This window comes from Nestor notabilis, unplaced genomic scaffold (genome assembly GCF_000696875.1).
Source record: "Nestor notabilis isolate BGI_N333 unplaced genomic scaffold, ASM69687v1 scaffold5348, whole genome shotgun sequence".
Taxonomy (NCBI): domain Eukaryota; kingdom Metazoa; phylum Chordata; class Aves; order Psittaciformes; family Psittacidae; genus Nestor; species Nestor notabilis.
Genome location: NW_009939511.1, coordinates 20,782 through 34,747, shown reverse-complemented (window position 1 = coordinate 34,747; position 13,966 = coordinate 20,782). Strand labels below are relative to the sequence as shown.

General features: G+C 39.1%; 1 protein-coding gene across 1 annotated transcript in view; it reads left to right on the top strand.

Moving 5' to 3' along the window:
* LOC104409886 (clavesin-2) overlaps positions 1-13,966 on the top strand; it is a 38,337-nt gene extending 24,371 nt beyond the window's left edge. Inside the window, exons 2-4 of the mRNA XM_010019894.1 lie at positions 6,404-6,514; positions 9,584-9,804; positions 13,834-13,966. Of these exons, the coding sequence (XP_010018196.1) occupies positions 6,404-6,514; positions 9,584-9,804; positions 13,834-13,921 (420 nt within the window). The 3' untranslated portion in view covers positions 13,922-13,966. The remainder of the gene's footprint in view (positions 1-6,403; positions 6,515-9,583; positions 9,805-13,833) is intronic.

The window sequence follows — 13,966 nt, the reverse complement described above, 5'->3', positions numbered from 1 at the left end:
ACCTCACATTCCAAATTAAGGTTACTTAGAATTAAAAAAGAGAGTGTTGGTAGTTGAAGAAAGAATTGTCCTTGGAAATCAGCATTTTTAATTTCCTTTTTAAAATTAAAGCCTTTATTTTTCCAGGTTCAAACTAAACAAATGAGCCAAGGGGAAGAAAAAAACCCAAAAGCCCAGGCCCCTGTCAAAACAAGCAAAAATTGCTAAAAGAATTTCACACAATTTGTAATTAAAACTCTGAAAAAAATAAAGCCAAAACCTCTTGAGGTTAATTTGCAAAAATAAAGTAATTTCTAATGAAAATAAGAGGGTTTGTACAAAATATTTTCTTTATAAAGCCAATCTAATTAAAAAAAATAAAATATGAGCACAATCTGAGCCTTTTATCCAAATAATGTAAGGACAAAATCAATGTAGACTTTTTATTTCATTATCTATAAACATGCAGACACATGTGGTCAGATGGCTTCTATAACCCTATCCACCTAATTAATTTGACCAATATATAATTTTTGTAAGTAGTGTATTGAAACGAAAGATGGAAGATTATTTGAAATTAAAACAGATACTTCAATAAAAAGAGCAATATTCTCACTGGATGGATACCACCTCCTCATCTCATTCAATTTAGCATATTTCTATATGAGCTGAAAGATAAAATGACTAATAGAAATAAAAAGGAAGATTGCCAAAAGTCAAATTGCTTCACTGGAAGCTTAGCAAAATGACAACATCCAGTTCTAGATAATTAAATCTTGTTTTGCAGGAATGTCACTGAATGATGTTAATTTGCCTATAGGTAGTGCTCTTTTGGTTGAACACGGTAACAAATTTATTTGGGCACTTTTTTTGTCTTAGAAATGGTTCAACATTGTTTAATAAAAATGAAAAGCTCAAGCTAGGAGACAACAATGTCATAGTCTTGCCAAGGGAAATCACTAACACAGCTATTCCAGGGATCAAGCAAAATTTCAACAACATTGAAACCTGAAATTTTTCTTGGATCTGAATCTTAAAGAGTTTTAACACAGAGGAAGAGAAGTCTTCTGTTGTTACAGACAACATGAAGCTTAACTTCCTCATAATTTAGTAATCTTTGTCTCAAAATGAGTTTAGGTTGTTTGGAATTATTGGATGTTTGATGATTCAAAGCTGTCTACCTGTGTTCATGGTGAGCTTTTTCCCATTTGTTTAAATGTCAGTGTTTTCCTTTGTTTTGAAAGGGTCTTTCCTTGCCTGTTGTTTATTCTCCCTAGTGTGTTTATAGATAACATCTGCCTTCCCACATTTGTTTTCATAAACAAAACAATCCAAATTCTTTTAGACTCCACAGATTTACTTTTCAGTTTCTTTATCATTCTACCATACCACTGGATAGTGTCCCAGTCTAAAGTCATGCCTTGAGCACAGGTGATTAGTCTTGACACACAGTTTTTTTTGTTTTGAGACATTTTGCAATTAACCTTGTCAAGGATGGATGCCTGCAGGAATTTTGATATTAGGAATGCCTTGTTATTTTATACCTTCAGTAAGTTTGATATTAGGAATGCCTTGTTATTTTATACCTTCAGTGAAAATTATAGTTTGGGAGCAAAACTTTTGTTTCCTTTCCTGATGTGGATGGCAATGGCTCTTGATTCCTCTGGTAATTCGACTTCTGGAGTACTAAGGAAGTGGAATATTCCTTCTAATCAGAGCCTTTTCTTTCTGTGATTTTCCATAGTTTCCTCTCTAACATGCTAAAAATTAAGTTTAGCCATGCTGCATCTTGCATCAGATAGAACATTTCAGTATCCTTCTAGTGGAGCTTTCCATTACGAAGATACTATTTTGGTTCATCATAATGATTTTTTTTTTCTTTCCCCTGGAGTACTTGACTTTTTGGAATAGCTGGAGGAGACCTGAATTTATTATCTTCAGGAATAATTCTTAAATGACATTTAAGATATTAATAATTTAATATGCTATCTTTGAACTTGTAATTTTTGTTATGAAGATACAGTTTTCACAGTTTTGACTCTGTAGCCTCTTGCTGCCTGCAGATGCTATGGCCTGAATTCATCACAGCACTCAAGCACAGTCTTAAGTAAAGTGTGTGAGTGTGTTCATTATGTTTGTCTAGACAGTTCTTTGAAAGATGTCTCCAGACTATCTCAAAAACAGTTTCAGTGCTCATAAGGGCTGCAAACCCTCAAACACAACCCCAGAGGATATGTGCCCAAGCACTCTTGCAGTGTCAGTATGCAGCAAGATGTTTATAGATGTCCTGTTTGCAGGTGATGCACATGCTGGTGAGGCCCTGATGTGGCTGCGCTGCCAATGTGCCCCTGGGCACACAGCCGTCCCAGCAGCTTCTAAGACTTCACTTCCAAGAGCTGTGCAAACAAATTTGACTCCAGTACTGATTTCAACTGTCAGGGCTAATTCTTTAAAAGCAAACTTCAGAGGTTAATATGTAGACGTGATACCCAAGGATTGGAGAATGCTGTGGGCTTTAAGAAGTTCTTTAATTTTTCACATTTGGTAAGGATGAAAAAGGTGGGTAATTTTTATTTTCTCTGTGATAACAGTTCTGACACCACTAAGAAGACTCACACTGATTTCTGTAGGAACTTGGCACTTTCCTCTCTTAGGTACTGTTGACAACGTCATATACTGGTTTTGCTGTTCTTACATATGCCGTAAGAGTTTCTGCTGGCCACAGCAGAGAGTGGGACCCTCTGTGAAATCCTGAGAGCTGGCTCAAGTGACAGCTGAGCCCAGCACAAGTTGGGATGTGGTGCCCAGAAAGTAGAAACCTGGCTTCTTACCATGTGCCAAGGGTGGTAGCAGGCAACAGCAGCTGGGTCCTTGGAGAGGAACCTTCTAGAGACAGGTTGTATAAAGTATGTCATGCTGCATAAATTATGTCATGTGGCAGGGAGGTAAAACTGCTGTGCTGTGAGTGAGCAGAGCCATGTCATCAGAGATGGAAAGTTAGTGAGGCAGTTTGCTTGTGATCATTCTCCAACACCGGCTTATAGACATTTGAGGAGGGGTCAGTTACTACCATGTACTGGTAGTCACCCAGTCCTGCAAACAGTAGCGTAGGGGTCTGCCTGTTTCTTGGCAGCCCACTATTAATTGTCATTTGTAAGCCTTGTATCACAAAGACTGTGGTCGCTATAGTAACTACCTGCTTCCCCGTGTCGGTGCCAGGCCAGTGGTCTAAACTGTGTTCATCAGAGGCAGGTTGTGCTCTGCTGCATAAACAGAGATTATTGTGTAAAAAACTCCACACACTGTGTATATATAATTTGTTCTTTATAGTGGTTTAGTAATACCCCATCAGATTTATTACTTTTCCAGTCAAATGCATAGCTCACTTCATGGCTGATCTCAGTTTCTTATTGTTTTTTGGCATGGGATTCCTTTTACTTAGAATACATGTGATTCATGGGTTACAGGCTTTTCTGTTGAAGTGCAATGTGTCTGCAGTGGCAGTTGTGGCTGCCACCATGCTTGTGACTTAATCTACATAAAACCCCACAAGAATTGGTGATTTACAAGAAATTTCTACCTGCTGTTTGTGTAGGATGGCCATCTGTCTGTCAAGTCCCCATGTGGAAGTCAGAAGAGCCAGGCAACCTTCTGACACCTGTTTCCCCAGCCACTGTAGTTGCTATTCTACTTTTTCATTTTCTCACCAGGTGTTGTTGAGGTTGGGTTTTGGATCTGCATTCAGCAGCTTTTGAATTTTAGTCCCCACACTGTGTTCAACGCAGAATCATTCTTACCAAGTTACCCTTTCTCTTTCCAGGCCAAAATTTTAGGGGTTCCTAATTACCTTAAGAAATGGTCCTGAATTTGGGCACGTCAGTTCAGTCACATAAATTGATAAATACCTGATTAATCAGTTCTGGAAAATGCCTTTAGTATTGCTGAAAAACACTGAGACAAATTGCCTTTTAATATCAAGCGGCATCTTCTATTTGAGGATTGTTCTACATATGTTCATGATTCTCCATGTAAGTGGTTTCCAAGATTCAGGAAAAGATAGTGAAAGTGGCAAAGTGGTACTTTCTAAAGATACTTGCTTTTGTCTGCTGTAAGTTTAATATGTTTTTTAAAGGTACTAACAAGTCATCCCTTCTGAGCCCATGGTAGAATACAAACACCTTTGGCTCTCTGCTCTGAGTCTCTGTGTGTGCATGGTCGTTGAGATCTTTCGTTCACAGATTGTCCTCAGTTTTCTTGTGAGACATTTTTTGAGCAATACAGAACAAACATTTCATAACTTGGTGTGTGTAACTTTTGGGGCACTTGTAGTATTTTAAGAGGTTACAAAATCACGCAAGAAAGCATGCTGCCAGGAATGGCTGGTTTGCTTTGCTGTCTTCCACAGTATCTGCATTATAAAAAGTGTTTGACCCCCACAAACCTTGACACAGTTACTATTCCAGAGTTAACTCCAAAGATACAGAATCATAGAATAGGTTGGGTTGGAAGGGGCTTTTAAATGTCATCTAGCCCAACCTCCCTGCAATGAGCAGGGACCTCTTCCACTAGAAAAGGCTGCTCAGAGCCCTATCCGACCTGACCTTGAAAATTATCTTCAGATACATCTAGATGAAGGTAGCAGATGTCTTCCACAGCTCTAGTGTATGGTATGCATGCTTTCCTGCATGGTACACAGCATGCTGCACCAGACTTTCCTGGAGCAGCAGCCACAATAAACAAAATAAGCACAACCTTCTGTAGATGAATTCTTTCTCCTGCAACTAAAGGTTAACTTGTTGTCGAGTGATTTATCCTTCCTAATGGATTTGTTGGATTGCTGTGAGAGGAACATAAGTTACTACCTTCTGTACATCAGAGGTTGTATTCTCAAAATGGTGTTTGGAGATTTCCAATATTGAACAGGGTGAATTGCATGTCAAATTATCAACCATCCTGTTTGACATTTACGCAGTGCTGACAGGAACTTGGGGCAGGATGAGGCTTCTGTTTTATTTCAAAGCTCTGGTTAATAAAATATTTCTGTAGAAAATCTGTAAAATACACTGTTAATTGCATTGACTGTTGTGCTGTGGCCAGCCAGATGTTAGCGGTGTCTGTTGTAGCTGTAGATTATTTTTAAGGCACTGCCTCCTTGATTTCATCTGGTAATCCACCAGGTAGTGCCCTGATGTAGAGACGACCTGGGTTAGGAGTGCCTGCTGGCATTTGAATGGTACCTTTGAGAGGAGGGAGTGACATCTTCAGGCTTCATTATTCCCTCAGGTCTGTATGCATTCACAGAACTAAGGAGCTTTCTTGGAACATGCACTTTTTCAAAGTATCTTCCTATCTGGAAACATTTCATGAAAGATTTTCTTACTACAGTGCTTGCTTTCCATATCTGACAGTTCTTGATTGGTTGATACAGCTTATGCTTTTTTCTTGGCCATTTTTTTGCTGTGTGCTGTATGACCTTAAATCAGTATGCTTCGAATGACATAACCCGAAAACAAATGGGGACATGTGTCAGTTTACAAGCCTGTTTACACCTCTTGCTTCCTTGTTCAGTGCTGTAACTCTAGGCAACACAGGAGGCGGCAGCAGCTTATTGCATTGTTTGTGCGTACGATCAACGAGGCAAAGACAAAATGAGGACACGCAATGAATTTGGCTGTAGTATCCAGGACAGAGTGGTTGCCCTCTTCATGCTACCAAACTCTCTGGCATATTCTCTTGACTTAAAAATGGAAAACGCAGATCAGAATCTTCCGTAGTGAGTTGTGTGCCCCTTGTGTTTTTCAGCAAGGAAAGACAGACGTGATTGCTTCAATACAGATATGCTATCCTTACATTTAAGCTACCAGAAGGTCCCTGACTATGTGACAAGAATTACTGTCATGGATATTGCATAACAGTTTATGCATAATGTTTAATGCATTCTCAGTTGTATGAAATATGGATGATATTAGAGACATTTTGAATAGTAGTTTAGATTTATACTTTTTTTTTTTTTTGAGGTGGAAACAAGAAGGACATTTCTAGTGCTCTTCAGTGTCAGTGGAAGAGTTGAGATGGTTATAATTAAAAATTAATGAATTCCAAAGAAGTGAAAAAGAAAAAAATATATTTCATAGATGGATTGTGGCCAAATCATAAATATTTAAATAATTTCTGGAAGTTAGAAATGCCATGCCGTTATCTGAATGCCATAGCTGTCTCAGCACACTTCCTCACTGCTCTGTCCAGGGTGTGTTGCTGCTTGGTGCGGAAGGTTGGAACTCAACAATTTTGAAGAATGTTTCTTCTTTTTTAAGGTTTATTATTAAAATTAAAGCATTCAGGAAAAAAAGATAATTATTTGATGCATGGGCAACTTCTCTTAAAAGTTAACTCACATTTTATGTATTTGTTTTGTGACAAACAGGACAGCTTTCCAGCTCGGTTTGGAGGAATACATTTCGTCAATCAGCCATGGTATATCCATGCCCTCTACACAGTTATACGTCCCTTTCTAAAGGAGAAGACACGAAAAAGGGTATTATTCTGTTTAATTGTCCATTACCTGGCAGCTTGCTATTGGTGGAAAGCATTTAAATACATTGACACTGTAAAGAGTATCTTTAACTGTTTTGGAAACTTCTACAGTGTTATCCTTTAAGGACACAGTCGAGCAGTGCATTTAAATGTATTTTAATGTCAGCATATGCTTTCTCCTGGGGTTGTATAAAAAATATTGTCAACATTACATTTCTATTAAGATTCTAGTCAATTTCCATTAAAATTATTTGTGTCTTTCTTTTAAGAAAAGGCATAGTGAGTATGAAGTCCTTTCCACATGTGATTTCCTTGACATTAGCATGAACTAAAATACACAGCTGGTTTATAGTAGTTTGCAGATACTGATCTGAATGAAAGCCAATGAAAAGAAATTTGTGTGGATGCATCTGTGCATAAGCACAAACAGTCTCTGAGATGTTGCTGAATTTGCAGCATTTGCATCAGTGCAATTAAGTTACAGCTTGGTGGTGATAGCACAGAGAATAATATTATTTCTGTAACAGGAAATTTGTCACCCAGGAAAACACAATCAGCATCACGTACAAAGCCACTACACAGAATGTGATGATCCTTTTTTTTTTTTTTTTTTAATGGGATCAGCTCTCTAAGCGACTGTATTTTTACTCCTGAAACACAGTCTACAAGGCCACAATGATCCTCGGTGTGTAGCTGTTTTTTACTGACAGATTATGCTTGAGAAGTCTCTGGTATTCACAGGTTTTGAACTATAGATCACAAAGCCTTTTATGTAATATCTGTTATAAATATGCAAATGGAAACCCATTTTGCAGGATTCAGTTGCACTCAGTTGACTACAGCTTCAACAAAGAACATTATAGTGCCAGATATGTTTGAGGCCTTTTTAAGTCAAGTGCTGTGTATGCATAACCAGGGAGTAAAGTACAGCTCATGGGCATGTTATAACATTAAAAATAAGTGACAAGGCATTTGAACATCGGTGCTTATCAGTTACTATCTAAATTTTTATTTAGATACCTGAATGAGCGGCATGTATTTTCAGGAACAGTGACTTTTTACAACTGTTCTGTCTCTACTGAATACCTGTAGGAAGGATTCAGGTGGTTAAATACTGATTTAGAGTCCAAAACTTAGTGTCAAAGTGTGAAAGTTATGCCCAGCACATAAGATTTAAAATCAGCTTTAAAAATACCGTAAGAGGCAGAACAAATGATTGTGAAAAAAAACCCAAAACAAACCCAACAGAATTTGCTTCAGAATTTTATCAGGCTCATTATCTGTTTTGTTTATCCTTAATAATTTTCTATTATTTTTTATAAGTCTGGTAGATTTACAGCTGATAGCTATATTTAGATAAATGTTAGCACTAGGCATGTATAAAAACAATTGCTAAGAGTTGAAACATTCAGTTGGAAAGGAACCATAAACCAAACTACTATCAGCATTAGTATTTGTACTTTCATACATGGATAAATTCCTTTCTGACATAGAAGAGCATTACTGGGTTGGCATTGTTATATTAAGATTCCTGTCTCCCCAGCTGACTGGAAGATGACCTGAAATAACCAATGCAAGACAAACATGTATTTGGTCTTTTTGTCTTTTGTCCTCTTGAATTAACTTTTGATAAATAGGGGTATAGCTGTCAAGTCCCTCCAAGGTGAAGTGGAATGTGAACTGATGGTGCTCAGCTGCGTGTGTGCACACCTCAGCCTGTCCTGTGGGGAACAAGAGGCAGTGTATAGCTCTTGGGAGGCAACATCCCACCTGGCCTTCTTGGCTGCTTCTGTGCTAGTCAATTAAAAAGGATTGGGCACTGCCATTCCTACTGTTTAATTGTATGGACAGTTTCTGGCAGGGCACTGTCCAGTGCCAGATGGTACTTTCTTAGACATTGCCCAGGAACAATTCGGGGATGGCATGGACTAGTGAGCAGTATGGATGAGGTGAGCTTGTTCTGGAGATGAAAGGAGTTTAACCATACGGATGTGAACTGTGCCATGGCACTTCCTCCTAATCCCAAACGGTGAATCCTGGTCCATCTTACTTGCTAGTCTAAAAATATCTTATGTGAGCTCTCTGTGCATCCATACCAAAGAGAAGACATCTTCACCCAGTGGAGAGTCTGCAGGTCCCTAGTACCTGTCAGAGAAGGATGTCCAAATCCAGAGGTGCTCTGTTTCTAGTGCTCATTGGACACACATTCCAGATCTCTGAGGAGAAACAATAAGATTAAACAGAAGTACAAGTATTTATATACATATATGTCATAATCACAGAATCATAGAATCATAGAATAGGGTTGGAAAGGACTTTAGGATCATCTAGTTTTAACCCCCCTGCCGTGGGCAGGAACACCTCACACTAGACCAGGTTGCTCAAGTCCCTGTCCAACCTGGCCTTGAACACTGCCAGGGATGTGTAAAGCATATATGAGAATCAGTTTATGAGAACGTTGATGGAAATTATCAAATAGTCTATTAACTATTCCCTCATTGTTGGCACAGAAATTATTCTACTGTTATTACTTACTTCAGATATTGTCAAGTATGGATGGTAGTTCCTCATACTACCATATTAAGGAAGAAAATCTTTCCAGTGGAGTTTTATTTACCCTGTACTATTTATCTTATTTATAGAACTCATGGCTGGATGCTGAAAGTGAATATATATTCCTTAATATATATGGCAAATATTAATTTTATTATTTGGGTTCTTAATTTATTAATTTAATCCACAGAATTAGGGAGAGCAAATAATAACAGACAGGCAGTCTATCTATCTAATCTTCCATCTGTCTAGTTCTCAGACATCAGTTCTTATCCTCCTTAAGCCCCTTGTCCTGCAAACATTTTTAGTCATTTATGCTTTAATCACTTCGTAGGTTTATGAACATAGTATGACCATGCTTATGGCAGGGGTGATGTGTGCTTGGTGGCCTTCTCTGTTAGCCCAGCACAGCCAGAATATTGCAACTATACAGTATCCTCTAATAATGATGATGTAATTTGGGCTTTGATGATTTTTGTGATACCACTTTGTTTTTTACCTGCTTGTGTACATACAGATATTCCTGCATGGTAATAACCTCAATAGCCTGCATCAGCTAATACACCCTGAGATCCTGCCTTCAGAGTTTGGAGGAATGTTGCCCCCCTATGACATGGGAACATGGGCAAGAACACTGCTTGACCATGAATACGATGATGACAGTGAATGCAATGCAGACTCCTACAACACTCCTGCAAAGGATGTAGAAAAGGACCTCTCTCCCAAATCCATGAAAAGGTGAGTTAAAGGTCTTCTAGTATTGCCATAAAGTTAACGTTTTTCTTCCTTTTCTTTTATGAAGCTGCAGATAGTTCCATCAATTTATTACTATACGAGAACTGTTTTTTTCCTTTTTAAAGAAAATCAGTGTTGATTATAGACCATAGAGTTGGTTATTATCCTTGTAAGTTGTGAGCTCAGTGCAACTAATTATTTCTGCAGTGCCATATAGGTAGTGTATGAAGTAGTATGTTGGGAATAAACTGATATCCCAGGCTGCAGTACATGTAAGAGAGACAGTGCTAGCTGGAGTCAGCCTTGGCACAGAGACCAAATTGCAGCCAATTATCCAGCTGTGTGGTGATGATAACTCTTACCTTCATCATAGCCCAGTGCCTGGTGTCCACTAACTTGTAGGTGCCAGGACATTTACAGCATGTGAACTGTCAGTCACAGTGACTGCACACAACATAACAAAATGTAATGAGAAGAACCAGGACAAAAATCAGTGCCATTGTTATAAGCGAGTCTGGTAAACATCCTGGCATTATGATATTCTTTTTGAGAAGATACGGTATAATTGCTTGCTGCGTTTTACCATTCAAAATAATGGAGAGTATAGGAAGAAGTTAGTTACCTCTCCAGTAACTATGGAAGCAGTGAGATGATTCACTTGGGAGGGGTAAACCTGGTCCAACCTTGCCAGAGCAGTAGAAGAGAAAAGGGAAAGATTACAGCAATGTTGGTTGGGTGGAGAAGAGAGTCAGAGCAGCCCTGCGGAGAAGGACTTGGGAGTGGTGATTGATGAGAAGCTCAACATGAGCTGGCTTCAGTGTGCGCTTGCAGCCCAGAAAGCCAACTGTATCCTGGGCTGCATCAAAAGAAGCATGACCAGCAGGTCGAAGGAGGTGATCCTGCCCCTCTCCTCTGCTCTTGTGAAACCTCACTTGGAGTAGTGTGTACAGTTCTGGTGTCCTCAACATAAAGAGGACATGGAGGTGTTGGAGCAAGTCCAGAGGAGGGCCACAAGGATGATAAGAGGACTGGAGCACCTCCCATATGAAGACAGGCTGAGAAAGTTGGGGCTGTTCAGTCTGGAGAAGAGAAGGCTGCGTGGAGACCTCATAGGAGTCTTCCAGTATCTGAAGGGGGCCTACAAGGATGCTGGGGAGGGACTCTTCATTAGGGACTGTAGCGACAGGACAAGGAGTAATAGCTTCATTACTTCAAACTTAAGCAGGGGAAGTTTAGATTAGGTATAAGGAAGAAGTTCTTTATTGTGAGGGTGGTGAGGCACTGGAATGGGTTGCCCAATGAAGTTGTGAATGCTCCATCCCTGGCGGTGTTCAAGGCCAGGTTGGACAGAGACTTCAGGGCCGTGGTTTAGTGTGAGGTGTCACTGCCCATGGCAGGGGGATTGGAACTAGATGATCTTAAGGTCCTTTCCAACCCTAACTCTTCTATGATTCTACAATTCTAATGTGATAGAAAAGGTTGAGCAGAGCAGCAGAAGTCAGAGTGCAGCTCACAGAGGGTAGACACAAAGCAACATATAAAGTCAATAAAATAAGGTATGAATATCGTATCCTGAGAATTCAGTTTCAGGAGATGGCATTTGATGCAAAAGGGAGAGATACTCTGGAAGCAGATCAAACAGGACAAAATATTTTCAGACTCCTCAGCCAGGAAGATGATTTTGGCTGGAAAATGTTGCACAGATTGGGGAGGACAGTGCAGTTTAAAGAGAGATATTTTGGGGAAAATAGAGACGAGACAACAGGAGATTGTTATAGGAATAAAAAAGGAAAGAAACAGTGAAGTTTAAGGATTTTGTGTTGAAAAAAACCCTACAGTGTATTGAAAGTGGGAAATAGCAAGAGACTGGGTGGGAATGAACTAGGATAAGGAGAAGTTAAAAATTGTCCTGAAACCATATGGCACAGTTGCAATTAATGCAAGTAATTGAGAAAATGGGACAGCTAAGAGCCAGAGGAAGGGGGAAAGTGAGCAATGCATTTATATATGATTTGCATGTAATAGAAGAATTATGAGATAATAGAGAAACTGTCTTGGAGAGAAGGGTGGAATTTCAGAGCTGAAATGCAGAAGTCTTACTGCTACAAAATGAAGTCATTAGAATGAATAGCTTCATCCAAGGATGCAACGAAAAAACATGAGAAGGGCTGTAAAAAGATCCTTTGATGCAAACTCTTCCAGACTACAAGCAGATAAACTATATTTCATTGAATCTTAAATTGAAAACTAACTCAAACTTGAATTCAGCACTTAATGGCTTATTTCTCTCAGTTTAAAAACAGTTAGTGTTGTATGTTAGTACAGAAGGTTGTTAACATGTAAAAAACTATTTTAATGTTTACCTTGGCACTGGGGAATTCGGAGGCCCTGGGAATTTATGGCCAAAACTGCCTCACTGGGAATTTGAGGACAGTTTTCCAGCCTTTCTGGTTCCCCTTCAGTTCCTCAGATGAGAACTGGAAACCTTTTGTTTTCAGACTTTGGCCATTGAGGCAGCAGCTCAGCCTCCTATTAGTACTTACATTCAGTTCAGAACCCTATGAAATTAGTATTCTTCCATAGCATTTTTTATCTTGATGAACTGGATTTTCCAGGAATACAGCTTCCCACCAGCAAATTTTCGATCAGCTTTTCATTGGCATGGTACCTTGTGAAGATTTAAAAAAAGCATTTTAAATTCTCTGATCTGATGAGTGTTCTAGATGAGGGTTATTGTACAATTTTAAATAAAAAATAAATTTTAACTATGTTTATCGCAAGACAGACTATCAGAATTTCAAAGCTAATTTTCTTTATTTAGCATTAATAAGAGATGGTAGTATTATCAGAAAATATCCTTATGTTTTAAGTTTTCACCTAGGCTGTAATTCAGGTAGGTTTTTTAGTGTTTTTAAAGGTTGTCTTTAGATTTTTTTGTGAAAGACCAAATTGTCTCCTCATTCATTGGTTTCAGTAGATGATGATGGTTTAGAAGAGTGAGCGATTGACTCTGTATGCTTATCTTAGGAGAGGTCAGAGTTTGCAAAGGTTTTTCTCAGTGCTGTAGCCCTCCAAATGATCAAACCTGTAGCAGTAGTGCAGCCACAGTATGCTTCCACTGATCAAAAACGGATACCTATGTTGTAGAGATGTACATGTGCTCTAGCCATCCCAAATCTTCCTTACAGAAAGGAAGAGAAATAGGCATTTCTAGCATGAGATTCATCTCACTGAAGGAAATGTCTAACAAGGGTTGCTTTTACTGTACCCCAGAAGTGTCTGCTTTTTGACAAGCTGAGATATAGGCAATGTAAGACTCCATATTAACACTCTGGACTTTGTTTTTACTGGAGCATTTTGATTTTGCTGGAGGTTGAGGTTTCCTCTTTTTCCCTCACACATTGTGCTGGATGAGAGAACCTGGGGAAATTTTACAATTATCACTGAATTTGCCCTTACCAGCCTTTTAGTTTAGTTGACTAAACCAGTTCCATTTAGTTTAGCTGGTGAGTTTGACAGATGAGTCCATTGCTCCAGAAATCCTACTGGCCTTTGCAGGATTCCCTAGGGTTGGCTTAGGATCTCACACCGTTGCATTGAAGAGCTATTCAGAAAAGGAGCAACTTGTGCTTCCAGCTAACACATGCCACTAATTGCGGTGTGCCATTAGCCAGCTGGGTGGCTGAATTGTACCTTCTTTACCAGCCTGGTGCCATCTAACCTTCTGGTAGAGAGGATCGGTGCTTAAGTTAGTACAAAAGACAGATTAGTTTGCCCTCTCTAGTGTGCTGAAAAAAAAAAGGATACACTTTATGCTACCATTTGCTCCTATATCCACAAACCAAGCTTTTGAAGCCATGTAATCACTCCATGAGGGTATTTTCTGACCGTTTGCAATGATCAGATGCTTGGGTAATGTTGCACCATTATATTTAAGCCCTGGCAGAAATTAAGATAAACAAAAGAAAGCTGAGGTTTACCCTCATTTGTCTTGATCTAGAAATGTCAAATAAATTTGTTATCCCTCTGCAGGTCTCAGTCAGTTGTGGATCCTGGAGTGCTGAAACGCATGGATAAGAATGAGGAAGAAAACATGCAGCCTTTGCTTTCACTTGACTAACAGTTTCTAAACATCGGACATGAACTGAGGTGGAAGGCACTGCCT